Source organism: Sycon ciliatum, chromosome 11 (assembly GCF_964019385.1).
Source record: "Sycon ciliatum chromosome 11, ocSycCili1.1, whole genome shotgun sequence".
Taxonomy (NCBI): Eukaryota; Metazoa; Porifera; class Calcarea; order Leucosolenida; family Sycettidae; genus Sycon; species Sycon ciliatum.
This window is the reverse complement of record NC_088653.1, coordinates 14,340,730-14,368,044: the sequence shown is the minus strand read 5'-3', so window position 1 is coordinate 14,368,044 and position 27,315 is coordinate 14,340,730. Positions and strand designations below refer to the sequence as shown.

At 47.6% G+C, this 27,315-nt stretch overlaps 1 protein-coding gene across 1 annotated transcript; it reads right to left on the bottom strand.

The window, feature by feature from the left end:
* Positions 1 to 2,127: 2,127 nt before the first annotated feature.
* Positions 2,128 to 16,429, bottom strand: LOC135827115 (uncharacterized). The gene is made up of 7 exons (XM_065339639.1): positions 16,000 to 16,429; positions 14,308 to 14,586; positions 12,372 to 12,656; positions 9,902 to 10,192; positions 6,570 to 6,872; positions 4,305 to 4,550; positions 2,128 to 2,327 (listed from the first exon to the last, which is right to left on the bottom strand). The coding sequence occupies exons 1-7, from the start codon at positions 16,427 to 16,429 to the stop codon at positions 2,128 to 2,130; spliced, it is 2,034 nt and encodes a 677-aa protein (XP_065195711.1).
* Positions 16,430 to 27,315: the final 10,886 nt, after the last annotated feature.

Below are 27,315 nucleotides of genomic sequence, written 5' to 3'. Positions count from 1 at the left end.
GCGGTACCCTAAACGAATTAGCAATGACACTCTGTATAAGCGCTGCGGAGCTGTCCCCATCAGCGAGATGATCACAGGGCAGCGCTACAGTCTCGCTAGCCATACCTTTCGTTTGACCCCAGCTACTCCTCCACAGTTGGCAGTGAATATGTATCTTCGCCTGGCCAACGACGAGGGCACTGAACGCTTCAGGGGTCGACCTCGGACGACTTTGGTAACGGTCTTGCAGACGGAACTGTTATCATGGCATGGACTTACCCTCCACCTGCCGCTAGATGTTGACGCAGTCCACACAATGGCAGCGGACCGACAGGCGTGGCGTGGAGCCCGCCCCACCTAACAGGACTGACCAGACATGTTGTTTGCATATTCTATTTTATTTTATACTTTGGATGAAGTTTTCCATTAGTCGTATTGGTGTTGTTGCTGACGGCTTTTGTTGACGTCACTTCTGTCATTTCCTTGTATCGTATTACTCTTCAGACATCAATCCTGAATGGCATAAGCGAAAGTGGCACCCCGCCACCTACGCAGACATGCTTTTAATAATATAATAATATTGTGGGTAAAATTATACGTTCCGCTTCTGTCCTATCTGCTATGAGCAAATTCTGTCTATTGCCATCCATACAAAAAACCGGTAATCAATGTGTGGTAAGCTTTCAAACTCTCCCACTTGCAGGCGACTTTTCTTAATCAACGTAAACACGCAATCAGTGTACTCACCGGCATTGCAATAAGGTACTGCAGTGAGTGTTCCATCAGCTTGGCATCTTGGCGTCGGATTTCCCACCAGCGGGTGGTCAGCATCGCACGAATAGGTTACCTTGTGTGTAACTCGGACGGGTGTCCTGTCGGCGCTTCCATTAGCAATAGCAGGTATGCTGCACATAGCTGCACACCAAATAAGGAAGATATTTTTGTTACCGACAAATCCAAGGCAAAACAGAGAGGAGTGTCGCAAATTTTTTTTGGTTTTTGACGAGTACAACCCTGGTGCTAAATAGCAGGAAATTTTCGGACGGAAACATTTTCGGACAGAGCCGAATTTCAACCTTTCGTACGGATTTTATTTTTGTGCAGTGCTGCATGCTAAATGCACTTGTTTGCATGAGTACATCCGTGCCTCATCATGTCCTTATTATAATTATAGTGCACATAATTTCACATGAACAAATTTTAGGTCAGTCGCATTTTTTCAGCCACACAAGTTGTGTGAAATGTTGCTTTGCGTCCATGAATCGTGGTTTGACCGTATTGTCCAAAAGGGCTTTCTAGTATTGTCATGGACATACATGAACATCCACCAACATCCTTAACAGCTGAGATTTTCACTTCATGCTTATCTTGGCCCTACCGTTTTCCTGGTTTCAATTTAATTATATATATTTTTTAATTTTTTGAAATCTCACATCCGCACTTTACTCCGGATATACCTTGAAATGCCAAACATTTGTTAACCTTTGGAAGTCCATAACTTTTTTAATTCCTCGGAATTTGTGGCAGTCACGAAAAAATGCGTACTCAATTCCCAACATAACTTTGGATTTTACTTCACCGATTTTGAAGATCTTGGGCTCGTTGGAAAGCTCTTGATGACATACATACAATGAGCCCAAATTCCCCAAGAGCAATATTCATTGTCCCCCACAATGCGCTCCAAACGTGATTCCAGCTCCAGATCTGAGACAAAATTGGTCACCTGCAGCCATTTCACTGAATCTAGCTCGGAACTGTTCAAATATTTTCGAGTAGAAGCTTACCTTGTCGTGTCTTCAAGCCGCCCCGGTCCTGGCACGTGCCGTGCCGCCTGTCCTGAATCTGGGGAAATCCCCGTTTTCACTAACTGCTGACTCGCAGCACGCAGCGGAGAAAATTAATAATACTCGATTGCACGCTGCCCAATCAAACTTCATCGCAGAGACTTCGGATCTGTTCAAGGCGACAGCTGAGAGTTCTCAACCACCTAGACCTCATGTGGCTGAGAACCGAAAGTTTGACTGTGCCCACATGTGCACAAAATGCCCATGGTTCGAAATCGAACCATGGACGGCAAAGGGGTCCAAATTATACTCATGTGCAAGTCATACTCCACACAGATGCAGCACATTATTTCAGGCAATGTTTTCATGGTACATACACACATCTGTACTCACTGGTGTCGCAGACAGGTACTGAAGTGAGTGTTCCATATCCTTGGCATCTTGGACTCGGATTGCCCACGAGCGGGAGGTCATCATTGCACGAATACGTTACATTGTGTGTAAGTTTGACGGATGTCTTGTCGGCTTTTGCATTAGCAATAGTAGGTACATCGCAGAATAAATCTGTACGCAAAGTATAAAGGGTTTTTAAGAAAAATAGAAGAGCTGGAATGCGAAAAAAAACGCAAAATCCACTTCGTCCCTTCTCGAATAATGGCCAAAAGGATAAATTTCATGCTTGGTTTGTATCTAAACCCATATTTGGATTCAAGTTTAGAAGTTGTTCTAGTCTGATTTGAAATGCAAATTCCTGGCTGGTCCTACTTTTGCTGAGAAACTTCCAGGAAGCCCGGTATTGTCTCAGTACTAGAAACTTCCCAAATCTGCCGCCCGAAAAATTCCCCGAAAACAGTGGTTTTGAAGAAATCACCGACCTTTCCGCGAATATGCAATTTTTGCGCTGAATTCGCAGAAAGTCGATGTTTTGGTGCCTGAACCGAATGCAAATACAATTTCAGTAACCTTTACTTTTCTATGAATTTATCCTAGCCTCTCCATCCGAGTCAATTTCTGTAAGCATAATTATTCTACCAAGAGTACACATCCCCACACGCACTCTTGATTATACTGCGAAAGGTGACTGCAACTTTAGTCAGTTCCGAAATTGGTCATCAGGAAAAGACGCCGAAATCAATGGCTGTCAAGAAATCGCCAATAATTGCACCGAATTTACAAATTTTGCTGTGAATTTGCCGAAAATGTTTCACTGCCTCTATAGTGTGCATGTACTTGGAAGTAAAGGTACATTGCTGTGCTCTAGCACAATCATATACCCCCTTCACCACCTCTAACACCCGAAAAAAATAATTTTTACGCCAAAAACAGGGCACCCGGTTTTTACCCGGAAAATGGGGTACTATCAACAGTACCCCATTTTTTTCGGGCAGGGGATGTACCCGTCACAGAACCCGCCCGACACATACTACTACTGCGAGCGGTGACTTAAAACACTAGTACATGTACCGCTTTGAAAGAAATTCTGTTTGTATGTTTGTGCCGTCGGTCTGTGTCGTGCAATGTTATCGCATGAGCTGCTAGTACAGCAACTGGTAGCGCAACGTGTAGCACTTTCGTCCTCTTTTCTTCTTATGAATTAATCCTTGGATCTCCACCCGAGTCTAAAAGATATATAAGGAGTTGTTTAGATCACACGATCGTATTGCCTTGAAAAGGGTACGAATGTGGATGATGGATGATATTAATTCTTCTCGTCTAAAAGCGTGTTGATGCGTGCCTGTACAGTGGGTAGAATACGTATGCTACGCACGGCGTAGAGCTTGCAACGTGGCTCAAGAGCTCAGACTTGCTGCAGCCACACTGCTTTGCCAGCACAGCTAAGACTCTCATACACCACTGCATGCTTGTGCTCCGGATTGAATCGTGTTTCCAAACGGTGCATCATGCGCAGTTCAGTTTGCTGTTGTTGCTGCTTTATTCAATTTCCGTCATGACAGGTATTCTATGGTTGTTGTTGTTGCTGCTACAAGAATCAAGGCTTTCCAAAACTTGATAATACATCTTATCTATGAAGAGTATGAGCGATACAGGCATTTTTTATCGCATTAACTCCGGATGTCGGCTTAAAGTACAATTTTTTTCCGGAATTGAAATTTTCGTGCTCCACTCTTCAGCCGAATATACGGAATTGAGGTGGATTACTATGTAAAATACTTTTTTTATGTTTATTGCACAAGGCAGACAACAGAGACTAAAACCATTCTTGTGATTCCGAGTTTGTGTTCAAAACTATTATCAGACCGGATGAGTATGTTTGAAAATTTAAGGGGTTTCTGTTGTTCTGCCTTTTGTAGTACGCTCTGCCCTTATTAGGGTATTAAGCACTATTTGCGGCAAGGTGTTCAGCCACTTTGAGTATTACGTTTCGTAATACAGTTGTGTACAGTTGTGGAGTTATGATGAGCTAATCACAAGCAGCCGGAATAGACAAAACTAGCAACTGTCAGTGGTTTCTACAAAGTGTAAATTAAGGGCTTAGAATCCAGAAACAATCTCAGCAATCAACTTGGTAACTGCTCTTACGTTTTACACAGATCACGTCCACAGGATTGCTGTAATATGCGTCTCGATCTCCACGTATCCAAACATTATTTACATTCCTTATGCCCAGTATCCGCAGAAATGACAAGAGACATTGGTCTGTCCTTGATTCTGGAAGGGCCATCTGTCTATTTCCGCATCGGGCCTTGGCACCCTGTGCCAAGTGAGTAGCTTCTTGACTAAAGCGGTAAAGGTCGTACCTGGCACATGTGTGTACCCGTGGGCGTTCTGTGTGAACATCAACACGAAAGCAAACATACACATAAACACAGTTAAAACCGAAATCTGTGGAGGAGAAATCGACAATCTGCAGTATAGACACTTGCCATTCAAGGGTAGTAGCCTGAGCACAGGACAGTTTAAACTGCCAGAGGGATGAGGCGTATTCAACCACAGGTCGAACATATCCAGTTTACAAGCGGCTGGCAACTGCTGGGGTGATACGCTTGGTCATATGTGGCTCGGCAGGATCGCTCGCTGGTCGAACTCTGTCGTGTTGGTGGCGATCTGGCTGGTGAAGCCGAGGTTAGGGTCCAATACAACCCATCTGTCCCTACACATCACTCTTCCAGAGCAGCTCGTGCACAGTTCGATCCGAAGATGCCCTGTGCTAGGCAATTGAACACTGCTATCGAGCAATCGATCAGAGCCAAGTCACAGGTGTCGTCTTCTGTGGAATCAGCTAAGTAATACTGCCACACGCACGAGATGTCTAGTTGTGTCGTATGCTAGTGTATGTATTAGTCACGCGTACACTGCGGGACTCACAAGAGAATCAGATTTAATCATGATCATCTGCTCTTCCAAGCGCACCTTGTATTTTGGTCTTTTCCCCCGCAAAGACATAAGTAATCAATCAACTTCCGCAGCACTGTGCAAACTCTGGCGGCGGACTTTGCTGGTTCGCTGACGATCTTCCGAACAGACGGCAGTTTGTGTCAGGCTGCGCCGCAATATCAGAATCTGTGTTCAGCTTCTTCACACGAAGGGTACCACCTTGTACTGTCTTGGGACCACACTGTTCTGTTCTGTGCATAAGCGCGGGACATTCCACGCCTGCCATCCTCTGGAGGGTTTACATCACAACTCAATGCTGACGACACAGCAATGTACAAAGCGGGCATGGATGTGCAGGAAATCTGCACTACCAACAACGTACATATGCATTGCAAGTCAATTGCCTGAAGAGCATAGGACTTCCAGTAAACCCTCAGGTCAAGATATTCCTGGCAATATGCAGTTACTATCCTTTACGTTCTGGGAACCAAAGCCAATGTCAGCCAATACAACCATCTCCTTCTATGAAGTAGATCAGCAAGGAGCCGAGCCTGCCACCGATCTCGGTATTAAAGTTGACGACCAGCTAATATTCAGCCAGCAAGTAGATCGAGTTGAGTAGAAATTGGATGTAAGATAGGAGCTCTTCAGAGATCATTCCCCACTACACCCATTGCCTGTTGTTGCCAAGCATACCAGTCTCCAATTCAACCTGATATTGAGTATGTATGCAATGGATGTTTTCCTCTTCTTCTATTTCCATTATTTTTTAATACAAGTGCTCATGAGCAAAGAAAATCGAAAACTGCGTCCAAGTACAACTCCCCTACTGTGTCAGGTACAACTCCCCTGCTGTGCAGTGCAAATGGGCTATGTGTTATGATGCGCTGATCGCTGGAAACCGGCTAGCTCACTGCGGGTCTGTGTTTTCGGAGCCCTTGCTGATATCTTCCAAAAACTTTGTTCGGATTGCATTGGGTACTGTCAGTCAACAAGTATTCGGCGCATTTTTTAATTTTCCGCTATTTTCCGCCTGGTCCTGTTTGGCTGAAAATTTGTTGCGGCCAAAATCTTGTTTTCCAATGTTCAGTGTGACAGTGTATACATGAGGCAGCAGTACAGGCCGAAAATCTGATGCAGCCGAAATGCATGGGTTTTAGCCCTGGGAGGCCAGAATTTGAACGCGCCGAACATTTCTCGCCTTACAGTACAGTATAAGCCGACAGTCGGCGGGTACACAATTCAAGTTACGCACTACCACAAGAACCATGACAACGACGAAGGCATGGAAACAGCTACACAACGCCTCTTTACCAGCAAGCGCAGCCATGAAAGATTTTCATGTTGTCGGCCTGCCAAAACCAAAACAGCAACAAAACAAAATGCCCTTCATATCGTAAACTCATCTGCAGCTCGTAAGGGCTCAGAACCCAGGTCTACCTCAGCAGGCAACTCAGACAGTGTCCTTACGTTTTGCACAGATGATTGACGCAGCTGGCACGGGATAGATAGGAATCAGCACTCCCTCTACACCAGATGCTGTCATTCTTCCGGCTATAGTACCCTGTTTGCCGTTGATCCAAGCCGGGGGTCCGGCCAGTTTGCTTAAGAACCGGAATAGACAATCTTGCATGCCAATCTCTGGAAGGGCCATGTTCCTGTCTCTACACGCTTTCTCCGCACCATCATACGAGTGGTGTCTGAAGCCCTGCTCAATGTAGAAAAGGTCGTAAGAATTACCACATTCGTGCTTCACATCATTCCAAGTGCGCTCTGCATGCAGAAGCAAAGCATGAAGCACAAATGTGCACACAAGCTGAGTTAGCACAAAATCGATGGCGAATAAGAAGTTAAAGAATTCTGTAGTCGGTAGCATAGGCACATGCAGTTACCTCTGAACTTCAAACCAAATAACCAGGCATGGAACACACCATGCTCAATACACGGTGGCATTGATAACAACGAGGGGGCGTGAGAGCCAAGCAGCCCTCGCTATGATGATAGAAAAAGTTACTTAAACTCCAAGACCTGAGGTACATTCTACCAAGCTTACTATTTTATTAAGCTATGGTGCCAGCCTATAAATGTTTCATTTTTCCTATTTTTGAACACATAAGAATCATCTTCTAAGCCAAAAGGATTGTTTTGTGTGTATTGTTTGTGTCATTAGTTTACAACTTGTAAATTGCTGGTAGACCACATGACATTAACTTCCAAATCAGCCTGGAAATGGTCACGCTATGACCCTGTAACAGACTCAGCCATGCGGCAATAGATGACTTGCACAAAGATTGTCTGGGTTCGAGACGGGGCAAGTGGACCTTCTGACTCTGACTTCCCCACCTTTTGAGTTCGTGACTTTCGAAGTTTCGCTTTTTGCCTGACGAACACTGAGCTAGTTTTTTGGCTAGAGAGTAGAGTTGTTTTGATTCGGCTTGTATCGTCATGCCGAAGCGCCGCTGCGCTCCTGAATGCACTAGCAGACGAGAGATGGAACTTAGGCTCCCATTCCATACGTTCCTTGCCGAGCCGGCCGGCCGGGAGGCAGAAAAATGAGGGAATATTATTTTAGTATCATTGACATTGGTGTAGGCTGCAACAAGCACATCGTGGTCCTGAAGTGCGACTACTTACCCGCAGTGGAAGCGAAGGTAAGGACAACGAAAGTTTGTGGACGTCTGAGAAAGAACTAGATTCCCTTTGATTCGGCTGCACTAGCTCCATAGCGACCCTCTCCTGAGGACAGACTGCGGAGAGGCCAGGAACCTGCCGAGTCACGAGTGGAAGCCCAAACCACGAAAATGAAGGGTGGAAGGACTGAGTGTGAGAGCCAGATGGCCTTTACTAGTACTTCAAGTAGTATCTGAGTTGAAGGAGAGAACAAGTGTGCTGGAGAAACGCTGCGAAGTCCTCAGGCCTGATGTGTACTGCTACTGTTGAAGTCTCACTTGTTCCGATATGAACATTTCATCAGCCCTGACTCTGAGCAGCTGTATCTAGACTTGGACTTAGGCCAGAGACATAGCATTGTAAACCTTACTGAAGCCATATGTATCCAATGCCTGGCTCTAGTGAGAAAGCAGTTTGGCGCAGGCTCGCAAACTATGATTGAATCAGGGAGTGGTGGAAAGTCACATTATACCTCTCCATGACTAGCTGGTAATGACGACGATGCGGCTCTGGCTGGGTCTCATGGGAAAGTAACTTGCATACCTGTTTAGTTGCAACGAGGCAACGGTACCCCATGTACTGAAGACATGATTGAACTACATTTCATCTCCTCCTGGGAGAATGTGGAACAAATAATGCCAGAGTGTGTCTGACACACATCACAGTCTGCTGAGTGTGTTCATTATTGTGGACGTAACAGAACTGCGCTGCGAGGTACCTTCTGCGTAGGACCTACAGTTGAGCCACTACTCTTCTTACAAATTCAATACAACGGTGAAAGGATTTGTTGGAGCATCATCAAACAGTGCATTCACCTTCATCATACATTGGCTCCGTTGCCTACAGTAGTTCACATTTTGACGGCGCGCGCTGGGACGATGCGGAAGGAGCGGCGGGAACCATTGGAGTGCTCATGATGCTGGTTAGCGGAGCCGGATGTGAGTGTCAGGAACGGGAACGCAACTGCACTACTGTACTGATCAGGAAGTGATGGAAGAGTTGAATCTGTTCAACCTTCCATGCCGTGTACAGGGACACAAGCGTAAAAAATGGCTACATTTCGAATGTCAACTGGCGATGGCATTGTGTGGCGACGAACACAACTGCAACTGTTCAATTTTCAGCATTTCGAACATTACACGTCCCATGATAACTCACTGAATGGCTCACATGACGGAGTTGGACATTATCAGGCTTGGATTATCATTTGCTGTATTTATGGGTAGTCCTTGAGTTTTCAGATGAAGTGCTTTATCTTTTACCTGTCGTTCCTTTAGAATGGCACAATGTCCATGACTGCTTTCTTGTCTTCATAACAGACTGGTATAATCAGCATGATTCTGCTTTATTTGAGAAGAAATAAAACTTTCCTTTCGGAAAGGAAGCTCAGAAACGTCAACCCCCATGGGCTGTGCTGTATGACTCTCGTCCATCGACGTTAACTGTCGCAATAACCGCTGCATGTATGTTGTGCCGTGCGAACCGTACACGATTTTACAGCTCGCCCACGCCTTCCCAACAGGCTCCTATATCCCGTACCGTTAGCGTTACATTGAATATGAACTAGGCTAGCACAGTTATCCTTCGTTCTTTTGATGGCGGCGGGTAGCATGGAACATGACGTGTTCTTGGGATTCTCGTGCAACACTTGCTGCTCCCGGATGCCATATTATTGGGTGCATCGAGGTTGCTGCTATGCTCACTGTTGTTTGGTAAGACAATTTTTATATAACTATTTCACCGAAGAATAAGGCAAGAGTATTTTGGGTTGGTTTGGACGCCTGGCTTCTCTTCACATAATATACACTCATGTACTTCCACTAGCCCTACAAGTGCACATGCATGACTCATGTCTGCTGAAGACAGTGCACACTACTAGTGTCACTAGTGACGGTACTGATCATGTACATGTACATGTACATGCCGTGCACCGTTCATTCACGCTGACAAAAAAAGTACACTACAGAATCTGATGGTGTCGCGTGCCCGCGCGCGCAGTGTAGCCTGGGTGCACCATGGTGCACAGGGTGCACTTGCCCCGTCTCACTCGCGGCTCGGATCTTTGTGCAAGTCATCTATTATGGACTAAGAACCGAGATCGTCCGCATAACTCACCAGGGATATGTCCTTACCTTTAGCGCAGATGACGGACTTTAGATGGGAAGTTGGCACTGGAAGGGAATCACTACTGGTCTTTGCCAGACCATCTGCAATGCCAAAGATCCAAGCAGGAAGTATGCCAAGTTTCTTGACAAACAGCGAAAGACACTCCTTCGTCTCTATCAGCGGAAGTTTCATTTTTCCTTTTCCACATTGAGCTACCGCCTCGGAGTAGTGGCTGACGGTTGCGTTTATAATGTAGTAAAGCTCATAGTTCTGACATTCATGGTTCACGGTAAGTGTCAGGTGGGGCGAGGGGCGCTCTGTGCACAGAACAACACAAACACCAGCAGGAAAAGGCCATGCTAACATTAATGTACTGTGTTATTTTAGTCGAATTCTGAAGATGGGTTTTGGCCAGCCACTTGCACTGTATGTAAATATTCAACGTACAAATTTCACATCAAGCAGACCGTACCCCACTGCACACTTATGCTAATGTACATGAAGCTTGAATCCAATTCATGGCCTTCGGAGATTTGGTGATTTCTTCCAGCCATGGATGCCCGTCTGTAAATGTGTGTTTGCGGGGGATTGGAATGTCGTAAGGGGCCCATCCGTGAATACCGATATTTGTTTAGAAAAAAAGGCATTTCTCTCCCCCCCCCCCCTTCTCCGTGAGAAATGAACACAAATGGTTCAAAGTATCGATATGTTTTGACTCTTTTTATTCTGGACGCGCCAAACATACAAACTGTGCATCGATATATTTCGACAAGTGGACAGGCGCTCAACCTCCTCCCCCATCCTAAACGACTGGTTTAGATCAGTCGATTTGAGCCAAACATTTCTGAAAATCGTCTAAAGTTTTATCCGTTGGTCGGTGGGTAATTAATAGTAGAAGTATCGTTTTGATTGGGTGTGTGGAATTTGCGGGGCTACTTGCAAGCTGAACAACTTTGTTTAAAAAATAGAACTGAAGGTACTAGTTATCTTACTATTGTTTGTATTGATTGGCAAGCTCACTGTTTTTACTTTTTTGAAAATGTCATGAAATAGTGGCAACGTCTTCTTAGGAAAGGATTACCTCCCACACCGGAGCTCTCACTTGTTCGTCGACTTGACTGGACTTTTTTACGCTGGTGATGGTTTGGCCTGGAGAGCAATATATATGTTGTGCTCTTCAGTCACAATCTTCCTCAGCTTACTCAAGCTCAACTAGTACATTGTCTGTCTTTCTCCTTTGTTGTCTCAATCATTATTTTCTTTTGTCTTCTTCTTCTTCTCTCTTTGTTATGGTCTATCAGTAGGAGGTGTATCTGTAAAAAAATAAAAAAAATGAGGAGGGGTGAATTTCCCGAAACACTGTGTCCCGAGTACTGAGTGGTCCTTTCTTGCATGAGTGCCGAGTCGAAGTTTCGGTGGACCTCTCGTGTGCTTAAATTCATGTTGTTGTCGTAAACTTGGACTTTGTGTTGACTTGGTCTTGTAATATCAGTAATGTGGTGTCTTAGTGTTACTCACAGAAAAACAGTGCAGTAACATCTGCTCAGGCATTTAGTCTAGTACTGCTCTTCTTAAATTGGACCCTTATTACAAGACTCTCCTGTTCTTTTCCATTTCGTTTTCCTATTCTCACACGCTCACAGTCAATTCTGCCGTCATGAGGCGTGAGTAGCAATACGAGAATAGTAATAAATAATAGTGTTACTATACAGTACGAAGTAGTGGTTGCGACTTCGGCGATAATTTGTAAGAAAGGGTTTGCTCCCCACACCGGAGCTCGCGCTATTCCGCCGACTTTACTTGACACTTGACTGACTCACGACTGCCATCCAGAGCACACGAGAAGTCCATCGAACCTTCGACTCGGCAAACCTGCAAGAAAGCACCACTCCCTGCTCAATACACAGTGTTTCGGGGAATTCACCCTTCATCAGTTGAGCTTGAGTAGGCTGAGGAAGATTGTGCCTGAAGAGCACCACTTATTTAGTGCTCTCCAGGCACAAACATCACCAGGGATACAAACTTACAGAGACGCTCCGTTTCCAGCGCGACAAACACCTCGTGAACACCAGATAGCAGCGTGAATCAGTGTCGCTCCTGGAGGGTGAGACAGACGTGTTACTATACAACTTACTTATCCAGCAAATCTTGGGTTGCCTGTGGCTAACATTACGCGGGTGCAAATCACTGCTACGAGCGGAACCGAGAACGTTTTGTTTAAGCATCCAGTATGAGTGGTAAGTCGATGTCCAGCGTGTCAGCGAATCCATGCAGTAGTGTCTTAGTGTTACTCACAGAAAACAGTGGAGTTACATCTGCTCAGGCATTTAGTCTATTTCTCCTCTTCTTAAATTTGACCTTTTTTACAAGACTCTCCCTTTCTTTTTCATTTTGTTTTCTCACTCTCACACACACATGCTCACAGTCAAGTCATGAGTCCCATTCGGGATGGATAGGAGAATACTACTAAAATAATAGTGTTACTGAACAACTTACTTATCCAGCAAATCTTGAGTAGACTATGGCTAACATCACGCTGATGCAAATCACTGCTACGAGCTGAACCGAGAACGTTTTGTTTAAGCATCCAGTATGAGTGGTAAGTCGTTGTCCAGCGTGTCAGCGAATCCAGGCAGTAGTGCAGGAATGGGAACGGTATGATTGAGTTATCCTGCTGTGGGTAATCGCAGCTAGCTACAGCCTGATAGTAAGTTGTTAAATTTGTGGGGAAAAGGTTAAACTTGTCATTTGTCCAGCAACTTCCCTTCTCTTCAAGCTTGGCTAAAGAGACAGAAAAGTCATAAAAGAAAATGCAACACAATGAGCGAATCAATGGCAAGCCGCTAAACTACCAGATTCCTAACATGGTGCTGCAAGTTGAAAGTTTGTATTTACAACAACAGCAGTAGGTTTGTGATTATGCAGATACTTGGTCCGACTTATTAAAATGTGCGCTTCGCTTCAAAACTCAAGCCTATGTCCAAAGGAGCACCTGTACTAAAAAGTCGACCAAGAGAGGATAGATAGATAACTACTGTGTCGTTTCTTGGCCTGACCTTCTAGTTTCCATCTCTGCTGGCGTCTCAGGGCGCTTCTTCAAGTGCGTCAACCTGCAAAACGTCGACATTTTTTTCATCTCCTCCAAGCTACACTGCGCTTCCTTGATTTTTTCACTCCATAGGCACGATTTAGACGATCGACTTTGCCTCCTCCTCGTGCAGTACGACTGCCAGGATGGTGGCTGTAGGTGTTTTCGCCTGACGCTCCCACGAGACTTTCAAATGAGGCGAACAAGTAAACCACCACGCAAAAAAACATCACTTCTCATCACCGTGTGCCGCGCGCGTAGAACTAGTACTGAGTCTGATCTGTGTCGACATGACTGTCACACAGTCAGCTGCATCGTGCTCTTCCCTTGCTCTGCCTGTTTCACGAATCCACTGGCCCCGGAGACTGGCGATGTTGTGACGCATCGATCGCGATCAAGGCTCCGAGGAGTCGGCGAGGACTCCGCACCGTATTCACCCTTTCTGCGCTTCAGTTTTCCAGCCAGGTTGTCGCCTGAAAGTCGACCTCAAGGGCGGTTGTTTATATCGATCAACTTCTCGACGATGTCTTCTGTGATCTTGATTTGTCGGCCGCCACATCGTGAACGAATGCGAGAGAGATCAGCACAAAATGGACGGAGCGATGCAGGTGCTTTCTGCACGAGTTTCTGGATGACGCGTTTGCTGAACTTGCTTGATTCTTCCAAGGAACCAGCGACTGCAGCGATTTCAATCCGCCAGGAAGCACTCGAGAACGATCGCCCAGTAGTTTCTGGTACTCCGTGACAATTCCCCATCGAAGTGGGGTGTTGATTTCAGCACCAGGCCTTCACTGTGTTGCGCAAGAAGCAACAGGAGTCCTCTGACGACAAAATTTGCACGCTAAATTCTCGAGTCGACTAGGATCCTGAGGCACTGCCTCCTTTGGGGTTGGAGCCATTTCTTCTTCAACATCACAAATCGACAACTGAAGGATAGTGTTAGGTAGCTGGAAAGTTTGTTCCGTCCTGAGATTATTTGAATTTGTTTGTCTGACGTTCGAAGCGAAACGCACATTTTAATAAGTCGGACCAAGTACATGTATACAGCAATGTTGCTACAAGTTCATGTTCAAGTAACATTCCAAGCTCAAGTTCAAGTGCAATGAACATTCCATGTTCATGCGAAAGTAACATTCCAAGCGGACTTGGCATGCTAGAGTTATGTTCTGGATGTTCACAGCAGACAATAAACTCCCATGCTGAGGCAATTCGGTCTGAACATGCACAAATAGTCATACTAAACGAAAACGTCGAAAGATTTTTGTGCGTACACCTGTTCCCGGGCCTCCTCACTGGCTAAACACCTCAGTGATGCAAAATGAAATACTCGATATGAATACTCACGTGATGACTTGCACAGGATTGAAGCAATCAGCATGCTAGTGGTCTGTTCTTCTGTCATCATCCTGACAGCTAGTGGAGCGCTTGTGACTGGGTTGAGCGCCCAGACGAAACTGCCTGCAATGTTCAAAAACTTGATTTCGGGAATGGAATTCCTGATTTCAAGCACTTCGTCCAACATCATCAGCCTTGTGCCCATGTCCTCACACGCCATACTAGCCCGATCAATTGTTGTATTATGAGGGCTGTAATACCAGTGGTGTTTACCAGCTACCAATGATGCTACAAGATGCACACAGAGGAGAGCAGAAGAGAACAAACATCAAGGAGTGCATAAGAGTGCTGTTTGTATGTCTGTTTATCTCTCTGTCTGTATATTCAAGTACAATCCATTGGGAAACTCCAAGAAATTCCACTTAAAACAGACGAAATTCAGTTTTCAATGGCCGATGCCTACCCCAGCACCATCCTGCGTCGACAGGCCTGCCAGGCGCCTTCTAGACCCACGTAGCCAGAGGTCGACTGCATGGATCACTGCAAATTGGCTGCGAACTCGCACCCAAGCCGTGATGATTGAAAATGGCTTGTCCCACTTGAGAGCGAGGCGACCAGCAAGTCGCTTCTGATAGCTGGCGTATTTGCGATGTGGCACCCCATCCGTGGAACAAACCAGTGGTGTGAATGACCCACGGAGGGTCGCGTTAGCAGTGCGGTTGGAAGTAGCTTCCCAGGATGAATGGGAGTAACTGGGTGCTTTGGCATCAATGATGCGATTATCACAAAAATGCCACCCTGTTATCCTCCCACACACCCCGGGCAAGCCAATCTGCCCGAAGAGCAGGCTGCCCCATCCGATCACCCTCCGGTACCATGATCGGCTCTACGACAACACCACCGAATGCCATATCAGCTAGGTTTGCATCGCTATCACGCAGATCATTGTGGCCTCGCTTGATAAGTCCACCTTTCGGGAAGTCAAGGACATGCTGGAGAGAGAAGGGCTTCCCGCAACTGTCGTATCCATACTATTTACACATGCCTTAAGGCCTCTACGGGACAAGTATGCCTTATTTAGATGTCTAATTATTTATATATCTCCCATAAACGGGTTCATAATCGTCTTTATTTTATGTCTTCACACACGGCCTGAGGCCTTCCTTATTTGGTATACGCTGTTGCTTCCCCACATGACTCCCGCTCTTTATGCAACAGTTCGTACACATATTTACTACGGTTTGATACGCTATTGCATGCGGGACCAGCAATCTCGTGGCCATGGATTTCCCTGGCCGCAACTAGATATTATTGCTATCACCTTGCTTTTCTCTCTCTCTCTTGCTTTCCGCCTTCAGGCGGAAGCTTCGGCTTTCGTCTGTCTTGCCTTGTGCTCTCAATATCGTCTCTTGAACTAAGTTAGCTCCTTTCAAGATGTGAGTATACCTGAACGCTGGTGTGAGTGTACGTGTCTGTATATGCCTGAGTGTGAGTGTGAGAGTATGTCTAGGTATATGTGTGTGCGTGCGTAAGAGTAATTCTGTTGGTGGACTCTCTCCAAGTGGCCACCACTGCACAGCCTTGTAATGTGAAGGTTTAGTAATTTAGTTCATGTCGAACCGCAGCCTTGGGGTCTAACCCCGGGCCGACCGGATACGACACAACCATCATATTGCGTTGGCAGGGCAAGCGGCTGCTGACCATAGTGGATGGCAAGTTGATCGCGGAATTCTGTACTCGATAGATCATACCCCTCGCGCTTCAGGGGCAATACCATAAGCCATCCGGAGGCATTTCCCCGTACGATGCGGGAGAGGGTGCGCTCCTCAAGCTGTGGCAGGTCACTGAGAATTGATTGGCTGATTTCAGCGGAAATCACATCTCGTTCCCTGCTGATTTGGCTTGTGATGCGGCGACAGTGAGCGCTGTGATCAGTTACGTTTACGGGGTTACCAGATTGGATGGAGTTGACAGGATCGGCCAAAGCCAAGCCACCATACTTGACTGGCAGGGTGAGGAGCTGGTGTTCCTGAGGAAGAACTGCTCCAGAATTGCTGGAGCAGTTGCTCAAATTGCTCCAGGATGATGTCTCGAAGCGGAGTAAACTCCTATTCAAGACCCTGGACAACATGCTGGAGGTATGACACTCACATGAGAGCGAGCGATTCAACGCACAATACGCCGACTAGGGGTATTTCCTGGCAGCAGCGGCAAGGCAATTGACACTGCTCATCCACGTCTCCACTCTCTCCTTGACAAACGATTTCACTCCGTCAGGTTCACCAATACAGCCTCCTAGAAATCCGGCGGATGTGGCTAATTGGATGTTCAGATCCCCAAAGATATCATCAGCTTGCTGAACGAGATCCAGGGAAATAATAGTGATATTCTTTGTCGGCTCAACTTGGTAGTCGAAAGCTTCACCCTGATCAATAAGGCGGTCCAGCCACTTCCTGATGTTGCGCAACCGTCCCGCACAAGAAGAATCATCAGCGTACCAGTTTTGGGTGTGCTGGCTGGGTTCCTTCAAACTCTTAATCAGAGGGTGCAGGCCAATGGCATACATTAGCATAGCCAGGGCACATCCCTGAGTAGTACCTTCCCGGCTGAGAAGGGTATGGACCTCAGATGTACAGGAACCTTTCAAGATGATCACAGCGTACCCACGGTAGGCGTTGAATACAAACCTTGCGCATCTCGGCCAGAGCACCCGGCAGTTCCATAGAGCCGCGGGACGGCTTAGCGAGTTAAATGCATTAGCTGCATCGACAAGAAGGAGTCCTTCGGTGTCATCCTCTGTGAAAACGTCGCTCATTGCACCAACTGCTGCCTCAATCCCAGCTTTTGCACCCGAGCATAGCTGGTCAGCCCCACAGACCTCCTGGACATCAATTCCCGTAGCAAGGGCCATGGCCTTTGCCTCAATGCGCTGCCTGCATTCACCCACTCCGATTGGCCGCACTCCTGGTAGCTTGTCCAGCGCAATGCCTCTCCGAGCAAGGAATGCTCGCATGTTGCACCAGGGCACAATTCCATTTGCATGTCGACGGGTTGAGGCGGCCACAGCTTCCCGCAGGCAACCGCTGGCGTTGCCACGTGTTAGCAAGAACGTTATCCACTGCTCAGAGTTGGTCCCACTGGGACCGGCACTGCCGAAGAGTCGACGGGCCCCCTGTTTTAATCATTGCAACAGGGATATGAAGATTCTCCAGCAGGGGCAGATCCTCGCATTCAAGGAATGCTCTTGGATCGGCGGGTTGTTGCTCCGGGTGTTTCTCTTGCAGCACATCGTACACGATCCTACCAAGTGGGTCAGCCTTGCCATGAGCCTCACCACCGGGGTCCAGTACACCTCCACCACATCAATCTGTGATTAGACGCACCGCGGATCTGACCCTGCCTTCGAGCATAAGACGGTTGAAGGTCCGCTCTATTTGCTCTGGCGACATAGCACACATACTGGTCAGCAGCTGAGTATCACACCGTTTAGCCTCACGCAGTAGTTCAGAGTGGTGACCATTCTCCCACATATCCATCCGTCTTGTGAGGAGTGGCCGGTTGTCCTTTCCTTTGCGAATAGACTTGTTACGTTGCAGAACGAGAGCAGTGAAAAGAAATTCACACTCTGAAGGTTGTTGGCTATTGTTGCATTTTTTCTATTTCTTCAGCTAAAATGTTGGCGAAGCGTGTTCCGACCCCTCCGTCGGGCAGGCCATATTGCTTCCCATGCAAAGATACCACTTTCCACCACATTTGCCTGATTTCACAATCCGGACCACCGTCGGAGTTGACCAGTTCAGCTCCAAACGCTCTCTGGAATTTTGCGCTCAGTAAGGCAGTATTGACTGCATCATTATCAAATTCAACTGTGGCCTCGGTGACGGCGGTGTCGTTGAAGCCCGGTTCGACAATAGGTTAGGCCTGCGACCCAGCAAGTTCCGTCAACAGCCGGACCTCAGAGTCGGAGGGTGACGCCGCGAGTTCACCTACGACACTTTGTAGCGGCGGGTCAGCCCTCGGCCTCGGCGGGTCTCCAGCCGTTGAGACAGTTTCCGTTGAGACAGTCTCCGCTGCGACAGCCACGGCAGCTGTTTGAATCGGTACGGTTCGGTTTGAGCATTTCTGCTTCCTGTCAGGAGTGCAATTAGTGCAGGAGCGACTTTCCTGTCGGCATGAGCAATTTGTTCGGCAGGTCTCATTCCCGGAGCAGGGGCAGCACCGGCGTCCTTTGGGACATGGAGCCTTCTCACTACTCTTGTCAGCCATACAGGCAACGCTCGCCATGACTACACTCACATACAGCAAAGCAGTCAGCGCAGAACAGTCGAAGCAGAAGCAGTCAGTCAGAGCGTGCAGTCAGAGCTACAAAACCACTAACCATCTCCTACGAAGACACTCCGTCCATCTGTCGGTCCGTTCATCCGTCTGTCCATCCGTCCATCTATCCGCCCATCCATCCCTCCATCCGTCCGTCCGTCCGTCAGTCCGTCCACCCGTTAGTCTGTCTGTCTGCATGCCCGTATTTCTGACGACCTGTCTGACTGTCCGTCCATCTGCCCGTCCGTCTGTCCATCAGTATGTTTGTCTGCATGTCCGTATTTCTGACGCCCTGTGTGACTGTCCATCTGTCTGTCTGTTCGTCCATCCGTCCATCCGTCCGTCCGTCCGTCCGTCCGTCCCCCCCCCCGCCCGCCCGCCCGCCCGCCCGCCCGCCCGCCCGCCCGCCCGCCCGCCCGCCCGCCCGCCCGCCCGCCCGCCCGTTCGTCCGTCCGTCCGTCCATCCATTCATCTATAAACGGTAATTAGTAAATAACATCATAAAAACTTACCCAATTGACTACATTGTGGCAGGTTTGTGTACCCTCTAAAATATGGGTAACTCACGGACGTATGTGCATTGTGGTGTGTCCCGCCTGCACATGGAGGACTGGTGCAGCGTTCAAAACCCGGCCACACGCATTTGAATGTCCCTGTCTCCTTCTCCACGTATTTAGATGGATCATTCTGCGCGATGGTGATACCATCTGTAAGGCAGAAAAGCAATCAGTGGTGCAGCTGTAAGATACAATGATCGAACCAGGGTCCTCTCACAGATATGATCACAGACTGCATTGGGCGTGTTTGCCAAAGCACAATGTCTTGATGATGGGTCTAGAGGGAGTCCTACACACTGCCCTTGGTTTCCACTGCACTCACGGCTCAAGAATACTGAAATTTCACAAATCTTCGGTGTACTTTTATTTTTGGTCCTTTTCGGTGCGTGTGTTTTATACTCACTTGATCCGCCCAGTTACAGTTGGCGCTTATCTTCACACTTGTCTCAGTAAGAAAATACAAATATTTGAAGCCTGCCACGATCACCATGTACATGATTATCTACATGTCAGTAAGCAACTCAGCCGAAAATTCAAGCAAGTTACATGTCCTCCTCGCCACTATCGTCAGGCGCTGGAGGAAGAGCTCAAGACATTCGATCCGGACAGCTGCTGCGCGTTTCATAGCTTGTTCCACTTCTCCTCATCTCGAATCACGATCAAAGGCAGTGCGTGTCCGCTCAGAACCCGAGTGAGACTGCCCGCATGTTGGCTGTAAGTGTTATCCCCGTTCATCGCAATGATGAATGCCTTTTTTGAGACAAAAAGGCAACGCAACATCAGCAGTGTACTTTTTCAAATCGCCTCTTGCGCTTGTTGTACTTGCTGATCAGCACCCACACGAACCACTGGTGTTTGTACATGCAGGGCAGTGATAGCTTCCTCGTGATGTAGCACCTGTGCGTACTGCACCTAAGTCCTTACGGCTTGCACCGGTCTGTTCGGCTAGTTTTCCTGAAAGTCCTTTGCACGAGAGTTTCCCTCAGGACTCGGTGTTTATTTTGATTCCTCGGTCCTCTGTGAGCTTCAGAGCCTGTCCGACGGATTGGTCTCACTGTCTGGAGATGTCGACATCAGCTGCAGTTTCTTCGTCAGGTTTGTTGGTGATAACTCTTCGCTAAGCACTGTACTGTGCGATCACTGAAATTCAAGCTCGCGAAATGCTTTTTCAGCTTTTCTATAACTCCCCGCGGCAAACCATCCTTACCACTAGACAGCTGGAAGTAAGCAAAAACTGTATTCTTCATCACTCCGAAATCCCGACCTATTTTATGGACTGGAGCGGAGGTTGCTGCATTTTCTTGCGCTGACTTAAGTGTTCGTCGGTGGCAGCTCCAGTTGTCCTCATATCGAAAATATTGGGGGAGGGGGTGAGTGGATTAAATAAGTCTCACAACCACTGGCACAAGTGCCGAGAAACCCCATGTCACGCGAAATAAGGCATCTATGAGTGCCATCAAGAGTTTAGAACCACCGAGAGTGTGCAACTCCTAATACCCTTTCTATGGGGTGCGCCGACGGCGAAAATTCACATCACGTGGTGCAGTGTCGCTGTTGTACGTTTCCAGCTCGTTTTAGCAAGCAGCGGAGTAATAAAAAAAGCACTCTCTGACAGAAACTCACTGCGGGTATGCAAATTCCCAACATGATCATGACAGACGTTCGGATTGCGCGCACGCTAACTTTCGTTTGTGCATAATACAAAATGTATCTGAGACACGTGATGTGAGTTTTCGCCGTTGGAGACCCTATATGCAGAGTTGCACACTCTTGGGGGGGGGGGGTTATGTACTCTTTGCTGGGAGAGCAGACATGTACTCGAGTTTCATCATGACCACGTTTTTCTTCTTCTTTTTCTTTAGCTCCAGTATAGCTGTATTCTTCATTACAAAGCCATCCTCAATTGTTGTGTTCGTTGTTCAAACGAAGTGGACATTCAATCAAGAAGGCAGAGGACATAAGAGCCTGATTGGAGTTTCTAGGACGGCCACACAGAGACACGCAAGATGCAGAGTTCAATTTGTGCGATATAAAAATTGTACGTGATCTACCGCACCGAGCAGAACGGGATCCAAAAACAAGCTTACAGACGGTTAGGCTGCCGACATGACTGGACAAATGATCCCTGGATTCACCAAACGCCAGAAGTGGGAAAATGTCGTTTGCCGCGACGTCCATCTCCAAAACGAAACCCATCGTCGTCTAAAAAGACTTGACATACTCACTATTCAACCAAGCTTCGCCGTCTCACGCTTTCTCAGATCGAATCATTTTGTGTTTTAGCAGTAGCAGGCCAGATTCCCGCCACTGCTTCAATAGGACTTTGCTTCAAAGCATGCCTGGAACAAGCCAGATCGAGGTTGCAAGCTACCCCTCTCAGCAAGAAATTCGAAATGTCAACGCAAACCAACAGCTTTCCAAATTTGAAAATATTACAAGTTGGAAGGCTCTTGGTTTGCGCACTTGAGATGTGTTGGAGCTAGGTCTCGGGTCGTTGATTGTCTCAGTAGCCTGTCAGTTTTGTGCCCTATTATCGCACTTTCTGACTGTTTATCATCTTGTTACAGTCGTGGATAGTTGCTGCGTAACTCGTTCTCATGTGTTTCTTCTCTCTTTTTACATTTTATTACTGGCTCAGTATCCGAGTCTCACTTTTTCCTTTCTTCCTTTCATTTCTTTCTGTTTCCCTCTCTTGCCATGGCCGAAAAACGCCCCCTCATTTGCAGTGGCTTCTACCATTGGACAATGAAATGAAATATATCCAGGTAAATAGCTTCAACACAAACGCTTCGCTTCTCCGTCTCCTACTTCGTGCAGGGGTCTGCCTGGAGGTTTCCGAAAACCGTCAAAGGCGTTGTGCATACGTGGCGGGTTGCAAGTGGCAGCATCAGGCGTTGCCCCGTCATTGCTTTACAGGTCTCCACGCACATACTCTCAACCTAGCCAGGGGTGGACCTAGGCCACCACTGGGGCAAACCTGTGAACCAGCAGAGCTCAAACAGTGGTTCCTACTCCTACTAATACAGAACACACACACACACTTGCAACACACATACACACACACACACACACAAACACACACCTTTGACCTTTGACGCCCATCGCCGGAGGCGATGATAGCAATGCTACGGCAGAAGCCATAGCAACTTGTGCTGGGATTGCGCCATTCAACAGCTTGCAAGGCTGACGAATTAACCGTCACTATTCAGCCTGGTCTACACCATACAGCTATTTGAAGTGACTTTTTCTGGCCAGTGATTCCCTACCAGACAGATAGTGGCCATAGTCCGCTCGGGTGCACTCGACTAACTCCCGCTTCTCCCCAGTCATACCCGGCACAGTTAGGAGCTCCTGAACCGCAAACCGCCGGTTCCTGGGCTTTTGATTCTGATTTCGGCCGGGCACAATCCTCCCCGGCAGGCAATAAGTCATACACAGGAGATTGTGGTCAGTACTACAGTCTGCACCGCGAATCACGTGGGTGTCCACAACATACTGCATTTGACTTACACCGACAAGCACATAGTCAATACAATGGCAACGGTGGGATTTCGGGTTCTGTCACGTAGCCAGATGTATAATCCTCTTCCGAAAATGGGTGTTGCAGATGGTCAGGTTATTGCGTAACGAGAAATCCAACAACTCCATCCCAGCATCATTGCGCTCACCAATGCAAATCTGCATAGAAGGTGTCCTTTACTGATCGACTGGCCCGGAACGTGGGTGCATAACACACAACCAAATGTAACTAGATAGAGGATCTCTCAGCAGAGCTCTGCCGCTGGGTGCAAGCACACAGAGGAAACGTCAACTTACATGTCATAAGTCTGGACGAGACAGCACTCTGCTGCGAGCCTCCGCGCTCAAATGCCGCTCTGGCATGCCGCCTCAACAAGACAGCTACTCCTTCTCCACGAGCGAGAGTGAAATTCTCAGTCAGCAGAGGTCTACCTGACGATATAACCAACGCATCACCAACAGAGATCGATGGAGCGCCGAACCATTTCGTCTCCTGCAGTCCAATTGCCTCCATATCCAAGCGCTCGGCCTCGCGGACTACTAAATTTATTTTTCTATCCTCGCTCACTCGCCTCTGACAATCAGCAGTCTCGACAGACCCGTCAGCATTGACAAGCGTTCGGACGTTCAACGTCGCAAAGTGGATATTCTTCGCCTTCGCCTCTCCGCGTCTGCCCCCGACACCTGACTTGGGTCGCGTCATAGCTGAAGAGATACACATCCGAGGGGTCGGCAGCCCACTGCGAATGGCGGAGAGTGGCCGACAAAGCCGTGACAATATCCAAAACAATTTGCCGTGGCGACTGTGCCGTGAACCCACTCCCCGATAAATCTACCTAGTGCAGAACTAAGGACAACTCTGGATGACCCAGAGCTGCCCCGCTGGGCAACGCCCAGCTATGAAACGGTGAAGAAGACCAGATACGGAAGACCTAAACAAATTCAAACCGTCCTGCTCAAGAGCACGGCACACACACACAAACACACACACACATATACACACACACACACACACACACACACACACATGTACACATGTACACATGTACACACAAACACACACACACACATGCACACACACACACAAACACATGCACACACACACACACACACACACACACACACACACACACATGCACACACACACACACACACACACACACACACACACGCACACACACACACACATACACACACACACACACCATTGACCATTTGACGCCCATCGCCGGAGGCGATGATAGCGATGCTACAGCAGGAGCCATAGCAACTTGTGCTGGGATTGCACCATTCAACAGCACACACACACACACACACACACACACACACACACACACACACACACACACACACACACACACACACACACACACACACACACACACACACACACACACACACACACACACACACACACACACACACACACACACACACACACACACACACACACACACATACACACACACACACACACACACACACACACACTCAGCTAAGAACTCACCACAGGTGGCATGGTTTTTCCGTTCCTCTCTTTCGCAAACTGGCCACACTTTGTGATCATCCTCCCTTGTTGGACAACTAAAGCCAGCAAGGTTTCTACAGGCCCAAATGTGATCAGCACGGCAATGGATCCTTCCGTCTACATTTAGATTGTTGGTCTGCCATGAGAACGACAACTTTGGACCACACACTGCAAACAGTGGACAAGAGGAGAAAAATATAAAGAAGAGATCAACAAATGCCGGGTGCATAGTTTCAACCTATGGTGATCTGCTCTTGTCCCAATAGCCAGGTTGCTCGTATAAGCAAATTACTTTCCAATTTCAAATGATCTGTTATGGAAGTGCCTGAAAGGAGAAGACTATGCAGAGCCCACTGGCATTTGGGGAGGAATGAGTCGGAAAGTAAACTGAGTAAAAAGAGAAACAAATGCCACTTGGGGTTTTTTTTCGGCTGTGCCACAGGACCAGCCATGGTCCGTTTCTTGGTTGTAGTACCAGTGACGAAGGAAGGTGATTAAATTTATAGTATTGGAAGAACTTCAAAATTCAAAGGATCTGTTGGTAGGTGTGGCACCGTGTTGCGAGCAGCCTTTGGAGTGAAACACATTGTCAGCGCATTCTAGGTTTGGCCTGGTTCTATAGCCCATTGGAGCATTGACCATGACAAGCTAGGTTCCGAGTTCAAGACCTAGCGGGTCTGGCATTTTTCTCGTTTAAAACGCGGTTCGCCGATCCGCTGGATTTTGAAGTTCTCGCAATCCTGTAAGATATGGAGAACTTGAAAAAATATTCACGGTTCGCGTGAGACTCGGCCAAAGGCCCAGTTTTCCGCATCCGCAGGAACGCCACCACCCTCTTGGATCAAGGCGCAGATGCAGCTCCTAAGCGGTGGGAGGTGAGTAGATCAGACCCACCACAAAGTGGTCAAAGACCGAAATCCCATTCACTGCATCCATGTTTCCCTCGAAAACTTTAATAAAAAAAATATAAGTGAGGGAAGTTAACTGCCTGAAGAGAAAAAATATTCCAAGCCAACCAGGGTTAGAACCCAGGACCTTGCTTGTCATGAGTATTGCTCCAACAATTTGAACACTTCGAAGTCCTGGAATCTGAACACTTATTTTTCATTTAGTAAAAGCTCACGGACAACGGTGATAGTTTACTGTCTGACACGCTGCAATTTCCGCGAGCAGCAGTTGAAACCGGGCCGTCGATGTTCACTAAAGTCCTGACGTTCCACGAAGCAAATTTGACAAGACTGCGCCCCAGCTGGGCGCTTCCAACCGGTATCTGCATACTCTGGCTGTATTGAAGCTGGCGCTCTACACGTCCAAGGAGAGCCAGAAGAAGGGATACGGATGATGCGACAGTGACAATATCAAATTGAAATAATTGTCCTGTGAGTAAAGTCATTGGTTCCGCTGCCCTAAATTCAAAAACGTTTACGCTTGACACGCCAGAGTCTCACCTAGCAATCCAGGAGAACCCTGAGTGTATGCTGACTGCTTAGTAACCCGTAACCAGGCTCAGCATATAGACGAATTATGGAGCTAGGAAAGATTAAAACAGTCCTTTAAGTGGACTAGAGGACACCATATGTACACACACACACACACATACACACACACACACACACACACACACACACACACAGACTTATCACCTGTGGTGCCAGCTGGGCTCCCGTCTTCTCTGAAGCGACTGAGACTGTCCCCTTGTTTACTCACATACTCTAAACAGCGGTAAACACACACACAGGAGAGACACACAGGGGAGACACACAGGAGAGACACACAGGAGAGACACACAGGAGAGACACACAGGAGAGACACACAGGAGAGACACACAGGAGAGACACACAGGAGAGACACACAGGAGAGACACACAGGAGAGACACACAGGAGAGACACACAGGAGAGACACACAGGGGAGACACACAGAGGAGACACACAGGAGAGACACACAGGAGAGACACACAGGAGAGACACACAGGAGAGACACACAGGAGAGACACACAGGAGAGACACACAGGAGAGACACACAGGAGAGACACACAGGAGAGACACACAGGAGAGACACACAGGACAGACACACAGGAGAGACACACAGGAGAGACACACAGGAGAGACACACAGGAGAGACACACAGGAGAGACACACAGGAGAGACACACAGGAGAGACACACAGGAGAGACACACAGGAGAGACACACAGGAGAGACACACAGGAGAGACACACAGGAGAGACACACAGGAGAGACACACAGGAGAGACACACAGGAGAGACACACAGGAGAGACACACAGGAGAGACACACAGTAGAGACACACAGGAGAGACACACAGGAGAGACACACAGGAGAGACACACAGGAGAGACACACAGGAGAGACACACAGGAGAGACACACAGGAGAGACACACAGGAGAGACACACAGGAGAGACACACAGGAGGGACACACAGGAGAGACACACAGGAGAGACACACAGGAGAGACACACAGGAGAGACACACAGGAGAGACACACAGGTACATGTAGGGACTGCACCGTGGTTCATGGACAGTGCACTTTCATGCCGATGCAGTGCTGCGGACAAACTGACAAAACCTTCAATGAAACTCAACACTCAACATTTGCCCTTTGAAAAGGTTGGGTCCAGCACCTGGTCCGAGAGAGGCTCCCAGACCTTTGTCGAAACATCGCAGTTGCAAAATTTTGGAAGCTATTTGCAAGCTAATATACAAGCTTAATATTATTTTTGTACCCAGAGAGAAACTGTTATTGCGCGAATGTTCATCACATAGTCATGGGTTAAAAAAGGTCATGTTACGAGTTATGACTAACTTTCCACAAACATAAACATTCGAGTAATGTTCATGGTTTCATCATGTGGCCAACTGATGTAGTAAAACACCATTGTGTTCATGCCATTCGCTTCACTTGCCATACTAACACCATCTACCCACTCATGTGCCTTTCTCACCTGCACTTCTTCAATCTACACTTGCTTTCACACTGCTCACTGCTCATGTAAGCACGCCTCCAATAGTGCCAGCTTTAGAATACTAGTGTTTCTTGTCGATTAGTAGTAGATCAAATAAGGTGCACCGTATGGTACC

Excerpts from the sequence above, each read along its gene's own strand:
- LOC135827115 (XM_065339639.1), bottom strand. The coding sequence starts at position 16,429 with ATGTTGTCCAGGGTCTTGAATAGGAGTTTACTCCGCTTCGAGACATCA. Across the intron at positions 14,587-15,999 it reads TCAACTTGCCATCCACTATG|CATCATTGGTAGCTGGTAAA; the intron begins GTCAGCAGCCGC and ends TGCATCTTGTAG. Across the intron at positions 6,873-9,901 it reads GTCCGTCATCTGCGCTAAAG|AGCGCACTTGGAATGATGTG; the intron begins GTAAGGACATAT and ends TTCTGCATGCAG.